The 25,976-nt window shown below is 43.6% G+C and overlaps 1 protein-coding gene across 6 annotated transcripts in view; it reads right to left on the reverse strand.

Moving 5' to 3' along the window:
• Positions 1–1,405: 1,405 nt before the first annotated feature.
• Positions 1,406–25,976, reverse strand: part of FBXO15 (F-box protein 15) — a 74,028-nt gene continuing 49,457 nt past the window's right edge. For 5 of the 6 annotated variants that reach the window (XM_003827292.4, XM_055102361.1, XM_055102362.1 and 2 more), the window contains 2 exons: positions 9,967–10,091; positions 1,406–1,771 (listed from right to left, as the gene is read on the reverse strand). In XM_003827292.4, the coding sequence (XP_003827340.3) occupies positions 1,502–1,771; positions 9,967–10,091 (395 nt within the window). In that variant the 3' untranslated portion in view covers positions 1,406–1,501. The remainder of the gene's footprint in view (positions 1,772–9,966; positions 10,092–25,976) is intronic. The other variant, XM_055102364.1, reaches the window with a different exon arrangement.

Here is a 25,976-nt window from a genome sequence, read left to right on the forward strand (position 1 = left end):
GTCCACGGAGCTCCACTGTGCCATCCCTGGAGGTCCTTGCTTCCTTCCCTCCTCCATCCCAACATAATTAAACAGGAGGTAGAGAACAGGGCTTCTTCCCCCGCTCTACTATGTTTCCAGTATTGTCAGGACATCTAGTCCCTCACAATTTAACCCAGGGGGTTCAGGGGGGTCTCCATGCATTTTCTCGTGGTTGTATTCCAACACAGCTCTGTAAGCGGCACTCGGCATCCCTGGCCTCTCCTGACTCCTAGTCCTCATCTGGGCTCAGTGCTGAGGCCAGCGCCTCCTTCTTCCCCTGATGCTCACTCAGCTGGGGAAGACACTCCACATTCCCTCATTGGTGACACCATGAAATAACACAGCCCAGTGCTCACAACATCTGACCGCATTTCAAATTCCTCTCTTCCCAAGGACTCTGGCCCAAGGTCATGGAGGACAGGAGGGTGGAGGACGGTGTCAGCAGCAGAAATCCTTTTACTCTCTTGTTTTTTGGGGCAAGAACATAATATCTGTCCCCCATCTTCACTTGATTGCTGTCTTCAGGCTCTTTATTCTGCACTCTCACATGCTCACTATCATACACATACCTCCAAAGAGAAAGTGGCCAGGTCACTAAACAGGAGAAGAATGAAACACAGAGAGGGGGAATGTGCTCGTGCACGCCTGAGAAGGAGGAACATGGCAGGACGTCGAAAACCACCTTGGAGGGGATCTTTCAAGTAGGGGATAAAAATATAATCAAAACAACCAACACAATCTAAAACAAATGTAGAACCAAATGCCCTAAAATAACATAGGCTTAGATACTTATCACCCCTATTTGAATCCTGATCATCTGTCAATTTTCTTAAAATATTTCTGCAGAGGAAGTTTCGATAACTCATCCGTCTCTATCCCCACTCACACAGAGCTGGTGTCCCCACTGGACTTGTACTGTGCCTTGCTCTTTTAAGTTATAACTTCCTTATGATTTCAGATATCTTTCCTTGTGAATGAGGCCACTGGTTTATTTAACTTTATTAAATACCAATATGGCTGCTGACTGTCAAGAATGTAGCACTTTCTAATTCTAGTGAATATAATGAAGTTTATATTAATATTTAAGTACATTTTCTCATTTGAGCTTCTTACCAATAAAGAAAAAGAAAAACCGTTATCTGTAAGAACACACCCCTACACACACATACACACACACACACAGAGTGATCACATGATTATTTGCTTAAGTAAAAGTTCTTAGATTTTTAACGAAGGGCGGAAGAGAAGTAAATACCTTTTCTTCTTTTTATATGAAGTTTCACTGTTATTTTTGTTTTTAAAATATAACTGAATCCTTCAAACATTAACTTAAAAATGACCCATAAATCATAATTTCTAATGTGAGATGAAAGGCATTGCACAGCACTCTGCAGATTTGCTTTATTTTAACTTTCAACACCAAGAACAAAGCCAGTCAAAAATAAACAACTAAATAACAACAATAATTTGCCACCTACTGCTAATATTCAGTCCCAAACCAATGGTTGATTTTTGCGATACTAAGGTAAAGGACCAGGTTGACAATAAGGTATTCTTCGGTCTCTCTGATCCACACCAGCTCCACGTGCACTCTTCCTTCTGCATCAACGTAGTCCACGTTGTATGTCTGTCCCAAGAAGCTAGAGCTGTCAGAGGGTGTGGCAGGCGATCTCAGGCACACCGGGGAACTGAAACACCAAAAGGGTTTCCCATGTTCATCCAAAAGAGTTACGTCCATCATGGAACAACTCTGCAAAATAAACACAGATTGACCAGGATAAAAAGGCCAATCAGACCTGATTTTCACAGAAAATTGTGACTCTGTAAAACTCACTAGAAATGCTGCGTGTGGCATCAAAATCCAGAATACTATCATTGGTTTTTCATGGCCTACTTCATAACCTAGATTATACTTGGGCTTTTGTGTGTCTCATCACTTAATATTCATTCTCAAATATACACAGGAGCTCTCACAGGGCTCAGTTTAGGACTTAGCACTGGGAGCTCAGAGAAATGTGTCACAAATATTGTCCCTCTCCTCATGGAAGTTAAAGTACAGTGACTACAGATGTGACACAAATCACACCAACAACCAGTCAGCGCTTCCGAGCGTGAGGCGCCGCATCACCCTGAGAAGCAGTGTGCCTGTGTTCCTGGGTCTTCACTGCCACCACCAGGCCGACCCCTCCCCTCTTCTGAGAAACCTGCTTCTCTGAGGCTCTGAACTTCAGCTCTGCACCCATGCTCCATGCCCATCTCTGACATGTGCCAGCCTCCTGTCCACCCACTCTCATTTCCAGAACTCTGGCACCAGCCCTGCTGTCTGCCTCTCCCTCTCACTCTCTCCCAAGTCTTCCAAGTCTCACTGTCATCCCAAGTGATCCCAACATCCGTGGGGACCCTGGTGGAGCCTCCAGTATCCTGGACTCTCAACTCCTGAGCTGGTCAACTCCATGACCTCCTCCTCGACTTGACCTCAGTTATTCACTCCCACGGTCACATGGCCGACACAGCACTTCCCGGAAGTGGTCCACTTTCACTATCCATGCCTCAGGCACCCTGTCTTCTAACTGCCACCCTTCGTCTTCCAGCTGACTCACTGGATGACTTCCACTACAACTGTACTTTAGATTCACCCAGTGTTTTCACCCTGCAAGCCATGACCTATTAATGTATCCTGAAGTAAATTTAGCAGGACACAACTGTTTGTCAAAATAAAATGAAAAAGAACATAGTCGGCATGCATTACATACAGTAAGCATAAACGTCATTTCATGAACGCTGCTTTCATTGCACATGAATGTGTGGTCTGTATATGCCCATACCGCAGTGGATATGTAAAAAGGCCTGAAGAGCACTGCCCATGGACCTAGCCCACCCACTAGCCAGCCCTTCCTTCTCCCGCCTCTTCCTTTCCACTTTAGATTTCACTGGCCTTTGCTGGAATAACACTCTTGCCAATGCACATACCTCCCTCACTCCCCTTGCAACACACCTTAGGTCCAGGTCCAGCAAAACCCCAGCCCCGGAGGAGCGCAGTTATTTTCTATCTGTCTGGACCTGAGCACCAAGCACAGCGGGAGGGCTGCACGCAGAGCTGCTGGGTGCCCATGCAGCTGCATCATCCTCAGCGCGGCCTGAGGGTCCCACCCTGGCTCTCTGGGTGGCTCCCTCTCCGCCTCATGGAACAACACCTCATCCCCTCCCTCAGCCCTCTGCATCCTGCTAGGAGGGTGATCTCTGCAGAGGACCTCGGCCTTCACAGACAGGGGAGAAGGATGTTTTCCTCAACTTCCCACTGCAGATCCACAGCCCAGCTCCTCTGCGCCCACCTCTCCTCACATGTGTTTCTCATCTGCTCCTCCCGGGTGTGGCCCAGTAACCTCCTGCTGCAGCGTAGCCCATCTCGCAAAGGCACGATGTCCCTCTCTCAAGTGACTACTTCTGTCCTCCCATCAGCTTTAGTCTTTAACACATTCAAGTAACTCCCATCTTAGAGAGGCAGAGAGAGGGAAACAGCCTCCCTGGGCCCCGCAGGCCCCTGCTCTTTCCTCGCTTCCCAGACAGCCTCTACAAAGAGCTGTCTCTGCTGGATTTGTCCATTAATACCCATTCACTCATCAAACCACTCTGGCCTGGTATCCTTTTTCCATCATCTGACCGAACATCTCTTGATAAGGCCACTAAATCCAGTGACCATCTGTCAGTCTGCTTCTCAGCAGTGTTTAGTTTTTCAAGAAAACAGTGAAGAGTAATTCTACCTCTCCAAATGCATCCAGAACCCACAAGCCCTGCAGCTCTCTACCCACTCCCATTGCTGAGGTTCCTACAGCTTGGTCCTAGGCCCTATTTTCACGCTATGTAATCTCTCCCCATAAATGAAACTCATCTACATTCACATCCTAAGTTATCACCAACATGCCTGTGATTCCCAAAAGTTTATCTCCAGGCCGAACTTCTTTTCTAAGTTCAAGACCTAAATATTCAAGTGCGTACTCAACTTCTGGATCTTTCAACGGTCCCTCAAGTCCAGCAGGACCATGCCCAAACTCAGGACCCTCCCAGCAAAGCTCTCCTGGTGCTCCTCGTCCCAGGGACTGGTGGAACCATCATCAGTCATCTGGCTGTGCATGCCTGAAATGTGGGTGTCCTTCTAGGGGCCTCCCTCCTAGCCCTGACGAGCCAACCATCACCCAATCCCGTTAGTTCTTACCTCTCTTTCGAATCGCTTTAATTTTGTCCATCTCCATTGCCACTGCCCTAGTCCAAGTGCTATGGTCTGAATGTTTGTGCGTCCCAAAATCCGTGTCTTAAAATCTGATCACCAATGTGACTGTTTAGGCAGTGCAGCCTCTAGGAGGTGATTAGGTCATGCGAGCAGAGCTCTCATGAATAGGACTGAAGTCCTTATAAAAGAGGCCCACAGAGCTGTCTCACTCCTTTCACCAGGTGAGGACACTGCTAGAAGGTGCCTCTAGGAACTAGGAAGAGGGCCCTCACCAGACACCCATCTGCTGGTGCTTTGACCTTGGTGCTTCCAGCCTCCAGAACTGTAAGAAGTAAGTTTCTATTGCTTAAAAGCCACCCAGCTGATGGTGATATGTGATAGCATGCCAAGCAGACTAGGAAACCAAGTGACTGCTCTTCCTTTAAGGAGGCAGCCATCTAACTGATCTCCCCACTCATTCGCCATATTCAGAAGACAAACCTTTACAAAACATGAGTCTGAGCATATCACCCTGAGACAACTTTCCATGGCTCTCAAGAAAGAACCAAATTCCTTCCGGCTACCATTAAGGCCTGACCTGGCCTCATCCTCCCATCCCACCTCATTGCACACATCTTGCCATCTGTGCTCCAGCCACACTGACCCTTCACCCTTGAACACACCATGCCCCCAGCTGACAAAGAGCCACCCAAGCTCCCCTGCTGAGAGATCCTCTTCCCATCTTCTCTTTGTCCATCTCAGCATTCAGTTCGAATACCAGTCCCTTGAGGAAGTTTCCCTGATACTCTCATCTCAACTGACCATGTACCCAATGGGCAGAAACACCAGTGTGTTGAATGCAGAACTTGATAAAGCTGCAGTGCTGAAACTGACTCGGCCCGGCCAGTGCAGGTAGAGATGGACGCTAAGCACCAAGAGGGCAGGACTTAGGCCAGCTTGGCTCAGCATCGTGCCCCTGGCCACCTGCATATGCACACAGTCACTGAAGCTCAGCCACTATGTGCTGAATGAATGAATGAGTGTGATAAAATGAGAGGGAGGTGGTAAGAGTAGTGATAGAGGTGCTGGTTGTTATTAAACACTAAGGTAGGACAGCAGGAGCCCTAATGCATCAGGGGCAGCAAACACCCGGAAAGAAGAGATGGGTGAAGAAGCAGCCAGCATGAAACACTCTAATCCCTGATGGGAGAGTGCACGCCAGAGCCTAAGGCCCCTCACATCAGATGAGCTACACAGTGAGACCACCCAGGAACCCCTCAGACACCTGACCTTGCTCCCTGATGCCTTTCCCAGGCAATCGGCTGCAGTGGTCCTGGAACAGCAGCGACCAGCCCCACACAGCCTGTTCCACAGCACCCACTGCTTCCTGCATGACAGGGACCACCACATACAGAGCCTGGGCTGCGAGGAGGACACCAGAGTGGGGAGCAGGTGGGGAAGAAGAAAAAACACCCTACACTGCAGCCTCACTGAGGCTGAGAATTGGGGAGTTGAAGCCAATACTGAGGGCCAGCAGATGGCTCTGTCTTTGGCAGGCAGCCGGAGCCCTCCTGGAATGGGCATTACCACTGTGGCCGTTTTAGAGAGAAGGCTCTGAGGCCTAAGCACCTCTGAGATAACACAGCAGGTGGGACTGCATGGTGCACCCATCTTCCACACCCCACCACCCTGCACGACCTTAGCCACTGGGCTAGCAGTCACTTGACTGTGTTACTTACAACCTCACCAAACCCACCAGCATAGAGATGGTGGTTAGATCCTATGGGAGGAAGGAGGTGGAGCCCTGGGTCCCATCACCTGCGAGAAGGTTGAGGAGGAGAAACCCTGGCAGAAGTCAGGAAGGAGCGGCCGGTGGGGCACAAGGGCTCCTTGGTGAGGACGCTGCTCACAGCCCTAAGCCGTCGGTGGGTGTCTCAGTCTTTCTGCTCTCCCACCTCCTCTGCTGCCAGATCAAGAGCTGGGAGCTGACTCTCTTCTGAAGCCCTCCTAGTTCTCAAAGTCCAGCATTCTCCAATTCCCTCCTAACCTAAAACATGGCCTAGCACACGATAGGCACATCAAACTCTTTAACAACATCCACAGATACACCAAAATCCAAATTCTTTCCTGAGGGTTTCAAGGCCCCTCCTGACCTGCCCCAGCAGCCTTTCCAATGCCCCCCAGTCACTGTCCCTCCTGTCCCTGGGTGCTAGCCCACCCCAGGCAGGACAGCCAGCTAGGAAGAGGCCCGCCTCAGCACCAGCCGCAGCGGCACAGTGGGTCTCGTACCCCTCCCCGGGCCAGCTGCCCCTCACCTCTAGAACCTCGCTCCTTATTTCCCATCCTGTCCGAAGCATCTCTTTCTCCACTGGGCTCCTTCTCCAGAATAAATCACTCCCAACCTTCTTGGGGGGATGCATGTCAGAACCTCCCAAGAGCCTTCCTCCCACTGGCCCTTTCCTCTTTCTCCTCACAGAACTTGTTTTCAATCATCCCTCTCCTAAATCAGTCCCTCTCACCCTGAACGTCCAGGAGGCACACATCTGAGCAGTCAGCAGACCTCACCCTCCTTGCAGGAGGAAGTCTCCCCTCACCTGCGCTCCCATGGACCAGTGAACTACGCCAGGCTCAAAACTCGGTGTCTGGGGAGAGTGCAGCACTCGCACGTGTGGGACTGTCCTGTTCTTCCTGCGATTTTTGGTTGTATCAGCACCAGCAGCCTTAATCACCCATGCAGCTGCAGTGCTTGTCAAGTGAAGTGGCCAGGGTGCCTTTCTCATGGGCCACGGCCACCCACAACATGCTGACCCACGATGTACCCACAGCAGGCTCTACTGAACTCAGCTGTTCTTACATAAAGCAGAACCACAGAACTACACTGAAATATCTAGTCTAAATAAAAATTGATGCCAATCTCCATATAGATTTAGAAGTAACATTAAAATAACATCAAAAATGCCAAGGAGTGAAAGAAAAACATAAAAGAAACATACGGGAAAAGCCTCACCAAAAGAAAATCCATCCGTCTGAAATTCTGATAGGCGCTGGGAGGAGACAGAGCAGGAGAGTATTTCACTTTGGTTACTTGACTTATGCTGAAGACTGCAGCAAGGTTACCTTGAGAGGGTAGCCTAGCTGTTTCAACATGACTTTGTAAAATAGCATGGTAACCACTTACAGAGCAAGTGTCCTGCATGGATTCAGTACTAACACGTGGCCACTGAAAGCATCTTTAAATGAAAAGTTCTGGAGATTAGACAGTAGTGATGGTTATACAACAAAGAGAAGGTATGTAAGCCACTGAAATATAGAAGTCAAGTGGTGAAGGTGGTAAATTTTATGTTTATTTTACCACAATTAAAATACAGCTCATTCATAATATTATTGTAATAATTATCAGTATCTTTTGAGTTTTTTGAAAAAAGGAATAAAAAACTGACCTACTTATAATGTGATTTTTGAAGAATTTTAAAGTTTAATAATTTACCACATAAACTTATGATCTGTTGAGTTTTTGCTCCAGGAACTCAAACTAAAGATACTTTCCACCTGAACTACCTCCACACCAGTAAGTGTTGGAGGTCACTCAACTCTGAGGTTGGAGGAAGACGGAGATTCTCATGGGAACAGCAGGTCCCGAGGACATCAGATGTCCTTTCATGACTGCACATCACTTCAACCAACACGACGCAACTAGGCAGCATCCTCCGTCATTATCATTAATATTTTCTCACTTCTTTGTCCTTCCACCAGCATCGTATTTGGGTGACGTACTTTCTCAGCAGCCTATGCTCTGACAGGCATCGTAAACTATTTAGTAGAAGCTCCTCACCAGAGGTTGTGTCTACAATTTCCAGAAGGAGCAGGGTTTTTATTTTACATTTTTTTAAAAGTCATATGTACCTAAGAAACTTTCTAAGCTTATGTCCATGCTTAAAAAAAAAGTTTTTAACTCCTTCCAAGCAATTTCTTAAAATAAATGTTATCATTTCACTATTCTTAGGGTGATCAGATTCCTGGAGAGAAATACCTGAGCTGCACAGCAAATACAAGGCATATGACATCACTGATCTGACTTTTTATTCTTTTGGGAATTCTGAGGACGGCTTAGTCTTAATACTGAATCCAAGAGCATAAAAGGCAAATAGAAAATAAACCACATCTACCCTCCAGGCCCAAGGGAGAAGGTACAAGCTTTTGAGCTATCTGCTATCTTTTCCCAAAGCCCATCTGAGAGAAGGAATTTATGGGGAAAACTGTCCAGGGACATGCAATCCATTCTCTACTTTAAAAACTCAAAATCCTGCTTTCAGATCAAGCTGTTTTTCTAAACACCTGTGCACCTGAGTCACATTGGTTTAGCAACCTACAGAATCACTGCTTGGAGCTCATGTAAAGGTCCAATTTTGAAGCCGTATCTTCAGCTTCTCTGAGAACTTCTATGAGAAATCTGTGAGTGCATCTGCCGCTAAGATGCTATTTAGGGTGGGTCCATTATGCAGCTTAGTCTGCCCTACATAAAGTCCCATTGGAAATTTTGTTTTTAATGATCAGAACTGGGATAAAGCTTTCTTTGTATAATTACTACATTTCCCTTTTTTCTCCCAATGAGAACTAAATGACTGCTCTCATCTTTCTCTGGACTACCAGAAAACACAGAACAAATTATTTTTAAAAATTATGCTGACCCTTTAAAAGACAGTCACATTCACATTCTGCCTTTCTTGATCCTCAAGGTCTATTTTGACGTGAATATTTTATCTTAGTACCTACTTTTATTATAGGCTTTATTGAAATCTGAAGAAAAAGAAAGAAGGTAGGTCTGTGCTCTTAAAGGCATGAAACAACATGGTGTGTGATAAACATAATTTTTACCAAAACTTAAACATCTGCTATGAATAAATAGGATTTGTAAAATATCTCATTGTATCAAATATCAAGTGGCTCAAGGGACAGTGCTTCATGATAACACCACTCTTGGTCCCAGTCGTCATCATTAATAGTTCTAACAAGGTGCACATGCATAGCGCCGTATAAAGCCATGTTACAGGAGGCCCCCGCAGTCACAGGAGATTGATCCCACTGGTCCCTGGGACAATGAAAATCTTGTTCATCCCATAAAATAAAGATGGAGAGTGACAAGAACCAGGAGCAGCCATGGGCACAAGGACAGAAGAAAGCAAAACTGTGAGAACATCTTTCTCCTCTTCCTCCTCCTCCCTCCTTCCCTGCCACTTCCCAACCACTAAGTCAACTCTCCCACCCATGTGGCTAATCTTTTATATAACAGTTCAAGGAAATCCCTATATCCTGGACTAAGAATTTATAACTGCAATAAGTTTTAAATTGGTACATGGATGATCAAGATGTTTTGAGTAGATGCTGCCTGCCTGGTCCAACCTTCAGTTCCACTCTCTTTCCACAAAACAGAGGGGCTTTGAGAGAGTAGGGGGCTGTGATCAACAGTGTTCTGAAACGCTGCTGCAGACTACCTGCCCCTCCAATTCCACCATACTCAGTGACAAATGAAAGGTACTCAATAAGCATCTCATGAGTGAATCCACTGGCTGTCAATGGCTAACAGAATGTGCACCAACCTTCAGAAACCAGAACAATAAATCCAGAACTATAAAAGAAACATCATACATATATGACAATATAATTTATATATATAAACAGACTTTTTATTATATAGAAATCAAGTTACTTGAAGAAAAGAAAACGGTTCTGTTTTTTACCTTTATACAGCCATCAAAAATATCAGTTTTCCACGAGAGGCCAACTTTTCCAATAAGAGGTAGGTGTTCTCTGTTATTTTTTAAATGTATAACAATGAGCTTCACATGTCCATTTTCAATATTTCCTGAAAAGATATAAGATTGTTTCAATCACTGTCTTCCAATGCAAGATGACAAACCAAGCATGTTCAGTCCGCGACTTTATAAGGATACCTCACCCTGGTAAGCCCTGGCCTCAGCGACGAGGGCAACATGGGCACAGCAATCCCAGCCTCTGGCTTGAGGCCAGAGTGATGCATCTGTGTCCCAGAGGCAGAAACATTAACAAGTGCCCAGAAAGGTGATGTCAAAGGTGAGTCAGGGGAAGCCGGCTGAGGCGAGCCTGGATAGCCACCTGTCACTGATGGAAAGGTGGTCGCTGAAGGAGGAAAGGGTTCTTCTGATGTGGGTAAGCCAACAGTGCTGGAAACCGATATCTAGAATTACACAGCTGAAGAAAGCAGGTGCAGAAATGGCAAAGAAACAAGGGGCTGGAGAGCAGGCGAACATGAAGAGGAGTGGAAGAAACTCATATGAAATAAACCAACACCTCTGCACACGCTTGTAACTGAGTGAGAGTCCGTGCACATGCCCACCTAGCTGGAGGCCAAACCCTGGCCCTCTGCTGCCAGCTCCAAGCCAGCTACTGGCAGCCTGGCCACACGGAGGAGCCCTCGCACCCACACAGCACACTAGCCCTGCTGCCATAGGCCTCCTGTGGCACGGAGAGCCGCGGCACCACTCGGTTTCACACAGACACAAGCTTCCTGGTTCTGTCTGAACACACCCTGAGAAGCGACCATCAGGCACAGCAACACAACTCATGCCCGAGAATTCTCCAGAGATGGAAGTCTGAACAAAGGGAAGATGCAAGTCACAGGGCAAAGCAAACAGAAAAATCATGGAAAAGAGCAAATGTTCTCCAGCCCTGGCCTGGTTATTTCATGAGACAAAATAAAACCAAAGCCAAGCTGCCTTGGGAGCCAAAGCTCTGCTCTAGAAATGTTATACAGTGTTCTCCAACTTAAGTGTCACCAGAAGGTTAAAGCCGACACTTTGCCTGGGGCCTCTTTTGTGACCCAGTAATATGCTTTAAGTGAAAGAGGACACAGAGGCAGGGTTTCCAGCCCCACAAACGGGAGCTCCTTGCCCAGATGCCACACTGCTGGTTTCTCCACATCTTACTTCTGTTCCAAGGACAGAGGCAGCCCACATTTTCCTCTCTAATGCTGAGTAATTAGCAAGAGCTGTGTAGCTTCCCTTCCACTCTCCCCAGGCATAGGAAGAAATGCCAAATGACACGGACCCTTCCCAGGCAACAGCTCTGCTGTCACCTCATCACCTTGTCACCTCAGCAGGGCTCGACGGAAGCAGGGAGGAAGTGTATGAAAAGCGAGGCCTCAGTGGAGGCACAGTAATGACATTCTGAATGGACCAGATGTGATTCTGCTCTGCCCTGCACTACTGCAGTCACGTGCAAAACCAAGGGAGGCCTCTGACTGGTGTGGCAAAGGCAGGCAGCCGACGGCGCCTACAGAAAACCAGGAGCTCATCTTCCATACAGCTTGTCCCCAGGACACGGCAGAAAATGCACTCCAAAGTACAGCAGCCAATAACATCTCAATGGCAACTGTCTGAGCTAATAAACCTCAAATCCCTGTAGGAAGCAGAGACTGTTATTTTGTTATTACCAGGTATTCTCCCACTTCAGAACAATTATAACACTGTGGTGTCTCAAAAGGTCAGAGCTCTTTCCGCCAACCCTCTGTAACCACTTATAAGACAGAGAAAGGTTAAGCTCTTCCTACATTTAAACAGTCTGCACATGGAACAGATGTGTGAAAGTGTGTGTATATAAAATAGGTGTATTTTTGAGTACTTATTGTATACCAACCACTGAGTTAGACACTTAACAGCTTAGAAGAATACTTTAACACCTTAATAATAATATTAACTGGGTAATATAATTTTCTGAATTCATAGGTGATAAAACTGACGCAGAGAGGTTAACAGTAACTCGCCCAAGGTCAGATCCCTGGTCAACGGCAGAAACATGATCCAAACCCTGTTCTGTGTCCAGAGTCTATGTTACAATAGAGTAAGAAATATGCAAAACATATCACTAATTAATTATCTACTAGCCAATAATTTATAATGCAGATTCAGATTCTCATGTTTGTTTTCATACTACTCCCAAGAGAAAAGCCTATTTATAAATTAGCAAGCAGGATACACTGGGGAATCACTATGGCTTCCCAATACTTGAAGTAATGGCTCAGCCTATGAGTCCCACAGCCTCTGCTCCCAGCCCTCCTTATAAGCCGGTCACTGGTGATGCAGGCTCCTTCAGTGAGACACATGTGTTCCTGTAAACCTGGAGTCGGAAATGAGCATGAGAAGAGGAAGAGAACGGGAAGAGCCATCTGCTGGCAGAGGCAGTGGCAGGGGCCTGCACCTCAGGCTGGCAGAAGCAGAGGTTCTGAGGCTGCTAATGGTTACTATACTGCTGACAGTTTCACAAGAGAAGCCACAGAGCATGGCTTTGCATCTATAAACACAGAGTGTGGATCTCCTAGAGAGACTATGAGCAAGTATAGCCTTCATTAAATTCCCGTGTTCCTTAAGTCATTCAGAATAAATTCTGTTCTTGGAGACTCTAATCTTAACTTACCAATACACAAGACCATCTGCAAAATTCAGCAAAATACAATTTGAGGCTCACCATCCTTGGCTTCCAGTGACACTGTACCTGTAAGCATGGCCTTTAGACTCATAAATACCTCATTCCAAACCCTGCTCAGCCATTTATTAACTGTATAACCATGGTCAAGTTCTGAACTCAGTAAAATACAGATACAAACAGCACTTGATAAGGCCTTGTGAGGATGAATGGAACTGATAATATTAACATTATACAGTAGTTGATTATGTATGCCAAGCTAAGTGTGTTAAGTACCCTCTATGCTTTATCTCAATAATAATATTCTATCTGAAGACTGCCAAGTGCATTGTCAAGCAGAATGTGGAGATGTGCCATGTTTGTAGACTGGAAGACCCAATATAGTGAAGATGTCCAATTACCCAAACTTATCTATTATAGTTTCACACAATCACAAGCATAATCCCAATAGGTACTTCAGAAAATGGTTTATAAATAATTAATACTTATATAAATAATAATATTGGCAAGATGATTCTAAACTCCATATGAAAATGCTATGGACCTAAAGTAGCCAAAACAATCTTGGAAAGGAAAAAAAAAAAGTTGACTTCAAGACTTACTATAGAGCTACAGAAATCAAGACAGTGTGGGATTATTTATAAAGACACACAGATTGGCTGGGTGCAGTGGCTCACACCTGTAATCCCAGCACTTTGGGAGGCCAAGGTAGGTGGATCACCTGAGGGCAGGAGTCCGAGACCAGCCTGGCCAACATGGTGAAACACCATCCTACTAAAAATACAAAAATTAGCCAGGTATGGTGGCAGGCATCTGTAATCCCAGCTACTCAGGAGGCTGAGGTGGGAGAATCGCTTGAACCCAGGAGGCAGAAGTTGCAGTGAGCTGAGATCGCACCACTGCACTCCAGTCTGGGCAACAGAGTGAGACTCCGTCTCAAAACAACAAAAAAAAGACACACAGATCAATAAAATGGAATAGATTCGTTCAGAAATAGACCTACACTTTTACAAGCAATCGATTTTTGACAAAGTCATCAAAATGATTTGATGAGCAAAGAAAGTCTTTTCACAAATGGTACAAAAACAACTGGACATCCACACTGGGAAAGAACATCAACTTATCTTCTAATTTACACAAAACACAGATAACAAACCGAAATGCAAAAGCTGAAACCATAACAATGGTAGGAAAAACAAAGAAGAATATCTTTATAACCTGGGATAGAAAAAGTTTTAAAACAGGAAAAAACAACCAGGAAATTCAAAATTGATTAGATTTCATCAAATGAGAAACACTAATTTGTAACACTTTCATAATAAGTCATCAGATGTACAAACCAAGAAAACATGTACTAACAAGTACTAATAAATATGCTATAATGAATTATCTACTCTGACTTTTCTAGGTAATTACCACTCAGAAAGGAGTATACTGTTTCTAATGCTTTACCTATTATAAATTCTTGGGGAGTATAATCTGAACTAGACACAGAAAAAAAATTAATATCAAGAAACTTGATAATATCAAGATGGAACGAAAAGTCACCTATTTTTGGAATTACAACAATAAAAAGATGATAACATGATATATACAAAAATAACTGAAAAAAACTCAAAAACATTAAAGAAGAATTTCATAAGGAGATCACCTGCACTTCTCAGGTTCTGCTGCTAAAGAGCTAAACAATCTCCTACCTCTGAGGCCCATAACTTGTTTTTCATACCCTTGACATTTTCTATTGTGTCTTACAGAGTAAGCACTGAATAGTGTTTTGTTTTGTTTTGTTTTTAGACGGAGTCTCGCTCTGTCGCTCAGGCTGGAGTGCAATGGTGCGATCTCAACTCACTGCAAGCTCTGCCTCCTGGGTTCACGCCATTCCCCTGCCTCAGCCCCCCAAGTAGCTGGGACTACAGGCACCTTGCCACCACGCCTGGCTAATTTTTTGTATTTTTAGTAGAGATGGGGTTTCACCGTGTTAGCCAGAATGGTCTCGATCTCCTGACCTCATGATCCGCCCACCTCGGCCTCCCAAAGTACTGGGATTATAGGCGTGAGCCACCATGCCCGGCCAGCACTGAATAGTTTTTAATTGGTATTTTAATAGAAACTATATTACAGAAAGTCTATAGGATATAGAGCACATCTAACAAAATATGGAAACATAATAAGAATTTGTTCACAAAGGCAACACAAAAATAAGTATTAATAAATGGAGAAAGATGCAGGATCTACATAAAAGCATTTCTCCAGGGTACTAGAGGGAAACTTAAACACAAGCATATCTCAGACATACTGCAGATTCAGTTCTAGACCACAGGAATAAAGCAAATATCACAAAAAAGCAAGTCACATAAATTTTCTGGTTTCCCAATGCATATAAAAGTTATGTTTATACGATACTCTTTTAAATGTGCAATAGCATTATGTCTAAAAAATAATGTACATATTTTAATTCAAAAATACTTTATTGCTAAAAAATGCTAATGACCATCTGAGCCTTCCGCAAAGCATTATCTTTTTGCTGGTGGAAGGTCTTGCCTCAATGTTGATGGCTGATGACTGATCAGGATGGTAGTTGCTGAATGTGGCTGTGGCATTTTTTTAAACTTTTATTTTGGTTCAGGAGTGCATGTGGAGGTTTGTTATATAGGTAAACCGCATGTTGCAGGGGTTTGTAGAGATTATTTCATCACCCAAGTAATAAGCATAGTACCCGATAGGTAGTTTTTGTATCTTCACCTTCCTCCAACCCTCCACCCTCAAGTAGGACCTGGTGGTATCTGTTGTTCCCTTCTTTGTGTTCATATGTACTCTATGTTTAGCTTTCACTTATAAGTGAGAACATACGGTATTTTGTTTTCTGTTCATTAGTTCACTTAAGATAATGGCCTCTAGCTCCATCTATGTTGGTGTAAAGGACATGGCTGCATAATATTGCATGGTGTACAAGTACCATATTTTATCCAGTCTACCACTGATGGGCATTTAAGTTGACTCTATGTCTTTGCTATTGTGAATAGCGCTGTAGTGAACAGATACATGCATGTGTCTTCATGGTAGAATAACTTATAGTCCTTTGGGAACATACCCAATAATGGGATTGCTGGGTCAAATGGTAATTCTCTTTGCAGTTCTCTGAGAAATTGCCAAACTGCTTTCCACAATGGCTGAACTAATTTACATTCACACCAGCAGTGTATAAGTGTTCCCTTTTCTCCACAACCTTGTGAGCCTGTGTCATTTTTTTGAATTTTTAATAATAGCCATTCTGATTGGTATAAGATGGTATCTCACTGTGGTTTTGATTTGCACTTCTCTAATGATTAGTGATGTTGAGCATTTTATCATATGCTTGTTGGCAGCATGTACGTCTTCTTTTGAAAATTGTCTGTTCATGTCCTTTGCCTACTTTTTAATGGGGTTTTTTTTGCTTGTGAATTTAAGTTCCTTACAGATGCTGGATGTTAGACCTTTATGAAATGCACAGTTTGCAAATGTTTTCTCCCATTTGATAGGTGTCTGTTTACTTGGTTGATAGTTTCTTTTGCTGTGCAGAAGCTCTTTAGTTTAAGTAAGTCCCATTTGTCAATTTTTGGTTTTGATGCAATTATTTTTGGTGTCTTCATCATGAAATCTTTGCCAGTCCTATGTTCAGAATGGTATTTATTAGGCTATCTTCCAGGGTTTTTATAGTTTTAGGTTTTACATTTCAGTCTTTAATACATCTTGAGTTGATTTTTATATGTGTGTAAGGAATTGGTCCAGCTCCAATCATCTGCATATGGCTAGCCAGTTATCCCTGCATCATTTATTGAATAGGAAGTCCTTTCCCCATTGCATGTTTTTGTCTCTTTGTTGAAGATCAGATGGTTGTAGGTGTGTGTGGCATTATTTCTGGGCACTCTATTCTGTTCCATTGGTCTATGTGTCTGTTTTTATGCAAGTACCATGCTGTTTTGGCTACTGTAGCCTTGTAATATAGTTTGAAGTCAGGAAATGTGATGCCTCCAGTTTTGTTCTTTTTGCTTAGCATTGCCTTGACTATTTGGGCTCTTTTTTTGTTCCATATGAATTTTTAAATAGTTTTTATCTAATTCTGTGGAGAATGTCATTGGTAGTTTGATAGGAATAACACTGAATCTATAAATTACTTTAGGCAGCCTGGCTATTTTAACAATATTGATTTTTCCTATCCATCAGCATGAATGTTTTTCCATTTGTGTCATCTTGAATTTCACTGAGCAGTGTTTTGTAATTCTCACAGAATTATAAAATAGATCTCATAGAAGTCTTTCACCTCCCTGGTCAGCTGTATTCCTATTTGTAGGTATTTTATTCTTTTTCTCTTAAGTTCTGGGATACATGTGCATGACGTACAGGTTTGTTACACAGGTAAATGTGTGTCATGGTGGTTTGCTGCACCTATCAACCTATCACTTAGGTATTAAGCCCCACATGCCTTAGCTATTTATCCTGATGCTCTCTCTTTCCACACACACACCCCTCGACAGGCTCCAGTGTGCGTTGTTCCCCTAGGTATTTTATTCTTTTTGTGGCAATTGTGAATGTGAATGTGTTCTTGATTTGGCTGTCAGCATGGATGTTGTTGGTGTACAGAAATGCTACTAATTTTTGTACATTAATTTTGTATCCTGAAACTTTGGTGAAGTTGTTTATCAGATCAAAGAGCTTTTGAGCAGAGACTATGGGGGATTTTAGGCATATAATCATCTTGCCTGCAAACAGGGATAGTTTGACTTCCTATTTGGATGCCTTTATTTCTTTGTCTTGTCTGATTGCTCTAGCCAGGACTTTCAGTACTATGTTGGAGTGGTGAGAGAGAGCATCCTTGTCTTGTTCCAGTTTTCAAGGGGAATGCTTCCAGTTTTTGCCCATTCAGTATAATATTGGTTTTGAAATAGATGGCTGTTATTATTTTGAAGTATGTTCCTTCAATGCCTAGTTTCTTGAAGGTTTTTATCATGAAGTGATGTTGAATTTTATCAAAAGCTTTTTCTGCATCTATTGATAATCATGTGGTTTTTGTTTTTAGTTTTCTTTATGTTATGAGTCACATTTATCGATTTGCATATGTTGAACCAACCTTGCATCCTGGAGATAAAACCTACTTGATCATGGTGGATTAGCTTTTTGATGTGCTGCTATATTCAGTTTGCTAGTATTTTGTTGAGGATTTTGGCATCTATGTTCATCAAGGATATTGGCCTGAAGTTTTCTTTTTAATTGTGTCTCTGCCAGGTTTTGGTATCAGGATGATGCTGGCCTCACAGAATGACTTAGAGAGGAGTCCCTCCACCTCAATTTTTTGGAATAGTTTCCCTAGGAATAGTACCAGCTCTTCTTTATACAGCTGGTAGAATTTGGCTGTGAGTCCTTCTGGTCTGTGGCTTTCTTTTGGTTGGCAGGCTTTTTATTACTGATTCAATTTTTGAACTCATTACTGATCTGTTCAGGGATTCAATTTCTTCCTGGTTCAGTCTTGGGAGGGTGTATGCGCCCAGGAATTTATCCATTTCTTCTATGTTTTCTAGCTTTACGTGCATAGAGGTGCTCATAATAGTCTCAGGGTTTTTGTATTCCTCTAGGGTCAGTGGTAATGCCCCCTTTGTCATTTCTGATTGTATTTATTTGTATCTTCTCTATTTTTTATAACTCTAGCTAGCAGTCTGTCTTAATTTTTTCAAAAAAACAACTCCTGAATTCATTAATATTTTGTACAATTTTTCACATCTCAATTTCCTTTAGTTCAGCTCTGATTTTGGTTATCTCTTGTCTTCTGCTAACTTTGGGGTTGATTTGCTCTTGGTTTTCTAGTTCCTCTAGTTGTGATGTTATATTGTTAATCTGAGATCTTTCTAACTTTTTGATGTGGGTGTTTAGTGCTATAAACTTCCTTCATAACACTGCCTTAGCTTTGTCGCAGAGATTTTGATATATTGTATCTTTGTTCTCATTAGTTTCAAATAATTTCTTTATTTCTGCCTCAATCATTTCCCAAAAAGTCACTCAGGAGCAAGTTGTCTAATTTCCATGTAATTGTATGGTTTTGAGTTATTTTCTTAGTATTGATTTCTATTTTTATTGTGCTGTGGTCCAAGAGCATGGTTGGTATGATTTTAGTTTTCTTTATTTTCATTTGCTGATGATTGTTTTATGTCTGGTTGTGTGGTCGATTTTGGAGTATATGCCATGCACAGATGAGAAGAGCGTATATTCTGTTGTTTTGGGGTGAAGTGTTCTGTACATGGCTATTTGGTCAAGTGTCAAGTTCAGGTCCTGAATATCTTTGTTAGTTTTCTGCCTTGATGATCAAATACTGTTAGTGGGGTACTAAAGTCTCCCACTATTACTGTTTGGTTATCTAAGTCTCTTCATAGGTCTCTAAGAACTTGCTGTATAAATCTGGGTGTTCCTGTGTTGGGTGCATACATATTTAGGACAGTTAGTTCTTCGTGTTGAATTGAGCCCTTTATCATTATGTAATGCCCTTCTTTCTCAATTTTGATTTTTGCTGGTTTAAAGTCTGTTTCGTCTGAAGTTGGAATAGTAACCCCTGCTTTTTTTCTCTTTTCTGTTTGCTTGGTAGATTTTTCTCATTCTACATCCCTTGAGTCTATAGGTGTCACTGCATGTGAGATGGGTGTCCTGAAGACAGCAAACCATTGGGTCTTGCTTCTCTAAATCCACTTGTCACTCTGTGCCTTTTAATTGGGCTATTTAGCCTGATTATATTCAAGATTTGTGTTGCTGTGTCCAGATTTGTTGCTGTCATCATGTTGTCAGCAGTTACTATGTATATTTATTTGTGTGGTTGCTTTATAGTGTCACTGGTCTATGTACTTAGTGTGTTTTTGTAGTGGTCAGTAATAGTCTTTCATGTTTACAACTACCTTGAGGACCTCTTGTAAGGCAGGTCTGGTGGTATCAAAATCTCTTAGCATTTGCTTGTCTGAAAAGGATCTTATTTCTCTTTCCCTTATGAAGCTTCATTTGGCTGGATATCAAATTCTTAGTTGAAAATTATTTTCTTCAAGAATGCTGACTAAAGGCACCCATTCTTTTCTGTAGGGTTTCTGCTAAAAGGTCCACTGTTAGTTTGATGAAGTTCCCTTTGCAGGTAACATGCCCCTTCCCCCAGCTGCCTTTAATGTTTTTTCTTTCATTTTGACCTTGGAGAATCCAATGACTACATGTCTTGGGGATGGTCTTCTTGTGTAGTGTTTCACAAGGGTTCTCTGCACTTCCTGAATTTGAATGTTGGCCTCTCTAGAGAGGTTGAGGGAATTTTCACAGACCTTATCATAAAATATGTTTTTCAAGGCATTTGCTTTCTCTCCATGTCTTTCAGGGAGGCCGATGCATCGTAGATTTGGTCTCTTTAATCCCATATTTCTTGGAGATTTTTTTTCATTCTTCTTGTTTTTTCCTTATTTTTGTCTGACTGAGTTCTTTTGTAGAGCTGGTCTTTAAGCTCAGATTCTTTCCTCATGCTTGGTTGATTCTATTGTTAATACTTGTGATTGTATTCTGAAATTCTTGAAGTGAGTTTTTCAGCTACATCAGCTCAGTTTGGTTCTTTCTTAAATGGCCATTTCATTTTCCATCTTCTGTGTCATTTTTATTGTAGTCCTTAGATTTCTTGGATTGGGTTTTGACATTCTTCTGAATGTTGATGATTTTTGTTCTTATCCATATTCTGAATAATATTTCTGTCATTTTAGTCATTTCAGCCTGGTTAAGAACCATTGTGGGGGAACTAGTGTGGTCGTTTGGAGGTGAGAAGACACTCTGGCTTCCTGAGTTGCCAGAGTTCTTGCAATGGTTCTTTCTCATCTGTGTGGGCTGATGTTTCTTCAATCTTTGAAGTTGCTGTCCTTTGGATAGCTGTATGTTTTTGCTTTTATCTTTGATGTCCGTGGGGGTATGATTGTGACGTAAGGTAGGCGAGTTGACTCGTTTCATTTCTGGTAGATTTTGTGGGGGCCAACGCTCAGCTCAGCACCCCTAGGCTGCATGTTTTAACTCTGGAAGACTGATATCATGACCCCAGCTTTGTTCTTTGACCCCCCTCAGGATGGAAACCTGCTGTGTCAGAACAGCCAAAGTGTTCCCAGAATGCTGGTCACAACACTCTGATGGGTGGTGCCAGATAAAGCATCATGTGGTGGCAGCAGGATCCATGCTTGTTTTCATGGGCGAGCAGCAGCAGCAGCAGCACAGCAGGGTGCATGCTTGTCAGCTGGGACACAGGGCTGGTGGGCCCAGAGAAGGGGGTGGGGCAGAGAAGGGGGCAGGCTGCTAGGGTCCATACACACATTCACACCCACAGCTGTGTTGGCACAGGGGCAGGGTGCTGGCAGGCGCAGAGCTGGCGACCTCCATGCATGTGTTCATACCAGCAGAAGTGGCAACACAGGGTGGGGGCAGGCCTGCTGTTGTCCATGCACATGTTTGTGCCAGTAATGCACATGGACAACAGCAACAGGCGGGTGGTGGGTGTGCTCATGCCAGCAGCAATAGCATGGTGGAGTGCACATACACCCACATGCTGGAAAGAAAGGTAAGGCAAGGTTCACTCATACACGTGTGCTGGCAAAACAATGGGCGGGGGGGGGGGTGGCTGCAGACAAGTACGTGCTAGCAAAGTGGCATAGGGTAGTCTGCAATGAGGAATGAATGCATGTGGCTGGTGCGTGTCAGCAAGGGCCACTCTGCTGGAGCTCTCTGATGGCCAGGTGTGGTCTGCCAGTGCAGGAACTATGATGTGGGTCCAAGCCATAGTTGGGCTTCCAAGGCAGCACTGCAAGCAGGTACAGCCAAGTTGGGGCCCTGGGAGAGGCCAGCAGACATAAGGGTGCTCAGGTGAGTCTGGTCTCATTTCATGGGCAAGATCACCCTGCTCCGTTCAAGAAACCACTTTCCCTGCTCATCTGTAAGAAGCAACTCCTTATCCATTCAAGTTTTATCATGAGATTAAAGCAATTTAGTCACAGCAGGCCCCACTTCTAACTGTAGTTCTCTTGCTATTTCCACCACATCTGCAGTTTCTTCCTCGAGTGAAGTCTTGAACCTCTCAAAGTCATTCATGAGGGTTAGAATCAACTTCTTCCAAACTCCTGTTAATGTTGATATTTTGACCTCCTCCCTTGAATCATGTGCGTTCTTAATGGCATCTAGAATAGTGAATCCTTTCTGAAAGGTTTTCAATTGACTTTGCCCAGATCCATCAAATGAATCACCATCTCTGGAAACTATAGACTTATAAAACTATAGACTTGTAAAAAGACAAGAGAGAGACAAAAGAGAGACTACAGACTTATAAAATGTATTGCTTAAATAAGACTTAATGGATGAAATTACCCTTTATGGATTACAGAATGGATGTTGCGTTAGTAGGCGTGAAAACAACATTAATCTTTTTGTACATCTCCATCAGAGCTCTTGCATGACTAGATGTATTCTCAATGAGCAGTAATACCTTGAAAGAAATTGATATAGTCTAGATATGTATCTCTGCCAAAATTTCATGTTGAAATGTAATCTCCAGTGTTGGAGGTAGGGCCTGGTGGGAGCTGACTGTATTGGAGGGTAGATTTCTCATGAATGCTTTAGTGCCACCCTCTTGGTACTATTCTTATGATAGTGAGTGAATTCTTGCAAAATCTGGTTGTTTAAAAGTATGTGGCCTCTCCCCTCCTTTCTCTTGCTCCAGCTTTTGCCATGTGATGTGCCCACTCCCCACTTCGCCTTCCACCCTGATTGTAAGCTTCCCGAGGCCTCCTTAAAAGCTGATGCCATTCTATATCCTGTACAGCCTACAGAACCTCGAGCCAATAAAATATCTTTTCTTTATAAATTACCTAATCCTGAGTATTTCTTTTTAGCAATGTGAGAACAGACTAATACAGGAATCTTGCTTTCTGAGAAGTGGGTCTCAATAGTGGACTTATTCAGTAAACCATGCTATAAACAGATATGCTGTCACCTCGGCTGTGTTGTCTCATTTATACAGCAGAGACAAAGTAGATTTAGCAGCCTCCTTAAGATCCCTAGGATTTCAGAATGGTAAAAGAGGATTGGCTTGAACTTAAAGTAAACAGCTGCATTAGCCATGAACAAGAAAGTCAACCTGTCCTTTGAAGCCAAGCAGTGACTTCTCTTCTCTAGCTATGAAAGTCCTCGATAGTGGCTCCTTCCCATGGAAGACTGTCTCATCTAAATTGAGAATCCATTGTTTAGTGTAGCCACCTTCATCAATGATCTTAACTAGATCTTCCGGAGAACTTGGTGCAACTTCCCCTCAGCACTTGCTGCTGTACCTTGCACTTTTATGCTGTGGATATTTCTTGTTTTCTTAAACCTTATAATCCAACCTCTGCTAGCTTCAAACTTTTCTTCTGCAGCTTCCTACCTTTTATCAGCATTCACAGAATAAAAGGGAGTTAGGTCCTTGCTCTGGATTAGGTACTGGCTTAAGGGAATATTGTGGCCAGCTGGATCTTCCATTCGACAACTAAAGCTTTCTTCATATCAGCCATAAGGCTGTTTTGATTTTTTATCATTTGTATGTTCACTGGAGTGGCACTTTAATTTCCTTCAAAAACTTTTCCTTTGTATTAATGACTTGGCTGTTTGGTGCAAGAGACCTAGCTTTCAACCTCTCTTGGCTTTTAACATGCCTTCCTCACTAAACTTAATCACTTCTAGCTTTTGATGTAAAGTGAGAGACATGCAACTCTTCACCTGAATGCTTAGAGGCCACTGTAGGATTATTAACTGGCCTAATTTCAACATTCTTTTTTACCAGGGAATAGAAAGGCCTGAGGTGAGGGAGAAGGACGGCTGAATAGCTGGCCAGTGGAGTAGTCAGAACACATACAACAGTTATCTATTAGGTTTGCCATCTTACATGGGCACTGTCTGAGGTGCCCCAAAACAGTTACAATAGTAACATCAAAGATCTCTGATCACAAATCACCAGAACAGATATAATAATAATAATGAAAAAGTTTAAAACATTGGGAATTACCAACATGTGACATAGAAATTCAAAGTGAGTACATGCTATTAGAAAACCGGCACCAATAGACGTGCTTCATGCAGAGGTGCCACAAACTTTGAAGTTGTAAAAACTACAATATCTTAGACTTCCAGATCCAACATGGTAGCACAGAAGCAAGCTGGATTCACTCCCCTCAACAGAAAACTGAAACAAATGCACAATGCTAAGATTATCACCAGAAATATTCCAGAACTCAAATACAAGAATGAGATATTTCCTGAGGCCACAGAGAAGTGAAAGACCCTGAGCAGATGGTGACAGAATTGGATTTCACATCTGTGACACCCCTCCCCCCATTCTACCCATAACCAAGGGCGTCGAAAATTTTCCTGCAACTCATGGTCTCCACAATGCAAACCATGAGATTAAGGTGGACAACCAGCTTCCCCACCATCTTGGGTTCCCTGGCAGGAGACCTGTCCCTACTTTAAGCCATGGGAAGTACTGAGCATGCCTGAAGAGAGAAATATCCTTGAGGACAGACAAAGTCAAAATGGAGAGGTAAGACTATCATCCCCAGCCCTGGAAATGCAGCTCAGTAACTCAGACAAAGGAGATGCCAAATCACTGTGACTGTTCAGTAGCACCACACTACAGGATGGATGTTCCACTGGTTCCTGGGCACAAACCCCTAGCCAGCCTTCTCACACTGCCAGGATATACTCTTTGGGGCCTCCTGCATCTGAGACAAGTAGTACTCCAATTAGTTACTACAGCCAAGGTGAAAATGGGCTTAAGGCACCACCTAGAGCCAAAAAGGAGCCAACAACTTGGCAGTAAATAATATCTAAGCAAATACATCCCATAAAAAAAACAAAAGCCAGACAGAGAAGACTGGAATAAATAACTAATCATTCAGTGGAAAGATATAGCCATATAGCCACAAGAAAGAAGAGCGAACAGGGAGCCATAATCTCCCAAAGCAAACAAACAAACAAAAAAAAACACAAAAAACAAACAACAACAAAAAACAGTAACTGACCCTAACAAGATGGCGATATGTGAGCTTTCTGACCAATAATTCAAAATGGTAGTTTTAAGGAAACTCAGTGATCTCCAAGATAACACAGAAAAGCAATTCAGGAAAATAAACATGTTGATAAACAAGGAAAGCTGAGAAAAGACACAGACCCTCTGAAAGAAGCGGATTACTCCTGCAGGATACAGGACACACACCAAATACTGTGAGTACCCAAGCTATGGAAGTAGGAAAGAGGAATCACCCACCCCGAAAACACACCCTCATTGGAGAACTTGAAGGTCTAGATCATGGGAGAAGGTCTAGATCACGGGTCCTTACCTGGAGCTGAGTCAGTTTAGAGAGCCGAGTGAAATACTGGGGCAGAGGAAGCAATGGGAAAAGCCCTGTGGGCTCTCTGGATCCACAAGGAAGCCATTTCTGCCTTGCCTAGGAAGGATCCTTGGGGAGGGTTGCCAGAGGAACTGGGAAAAGACCAAAAGGAAAAGGAAACCTCCAGCTAAACTTTGTAACAACTCCAGCTGAACGCAATGTCTCCTGGCCAGAACTTGGGGGAGGGTGTGAATCCGGTGTGCAGACTCCACGGGTTGGGAGGCACGAAAGCCCTCCTTGCTTTCACAGTTGAGAGGCAGGTAGGCTGGGGCAAGTTCTCAGCCCTGCACAGCCACTGCCTGGAAACAGACTTGGTGCTGTTGGGGGGTTGGGGGGTTGGGAGGATGAGGGGAGCGGGTGCGGTGGAAGTGAGATCAGCCTTTTAGGTTGCGTGGGAGCTGGGTGAGGCCTGTGACTGTTGGCTTTGCCCCGCTTCCCTGACAACCTGCATGACACAGCAGAGGCAGCCATAGTCTTCCTGGGAACATAGCTCCATTGATGTGGGAACCACACCTCCATCCCCCACAGCAGCCACAGCAAGACCCACCCAAGGAGAGTCTGAGCTCAGATACGCCTAGCCCTGTCTCCACCTGATGGTCCTTCCCTGCCCACCCTGGTAGCTGAAGACAAAGGGCATATACTCTTGGGAGTTCTAGGGCCCCACCTACCACCTGATCCTCCCTATACTACTACAGCCGATGCTCTCTTAAAAGCACAACCTCCTGGCAGGAGGCCAACTAGCACAAAAATAGTGCAATAAACAAAATTACAACTAAGGACCCTTGCAGAGTCCACTTCACTCCCTTGCCACCTCCACTGGAACAGGAGCTGGTATCCATGGCTGAGAGACCTGC

This window comes from Pan paniscus, chromosome 17 (genome assembly GCF_029289425.2).
Source record: "Pan paniscus chromosome 17, NHGRI_mPanPan1-v2.0_pri, whole genome shotgun sequence".
Taxonomy (NCBI): domain Eukaryota; kingdom Metazoa; phylum Chordata; class Mammalia; order Primates; family Hominidae; genus Pan; species Pan paniscus.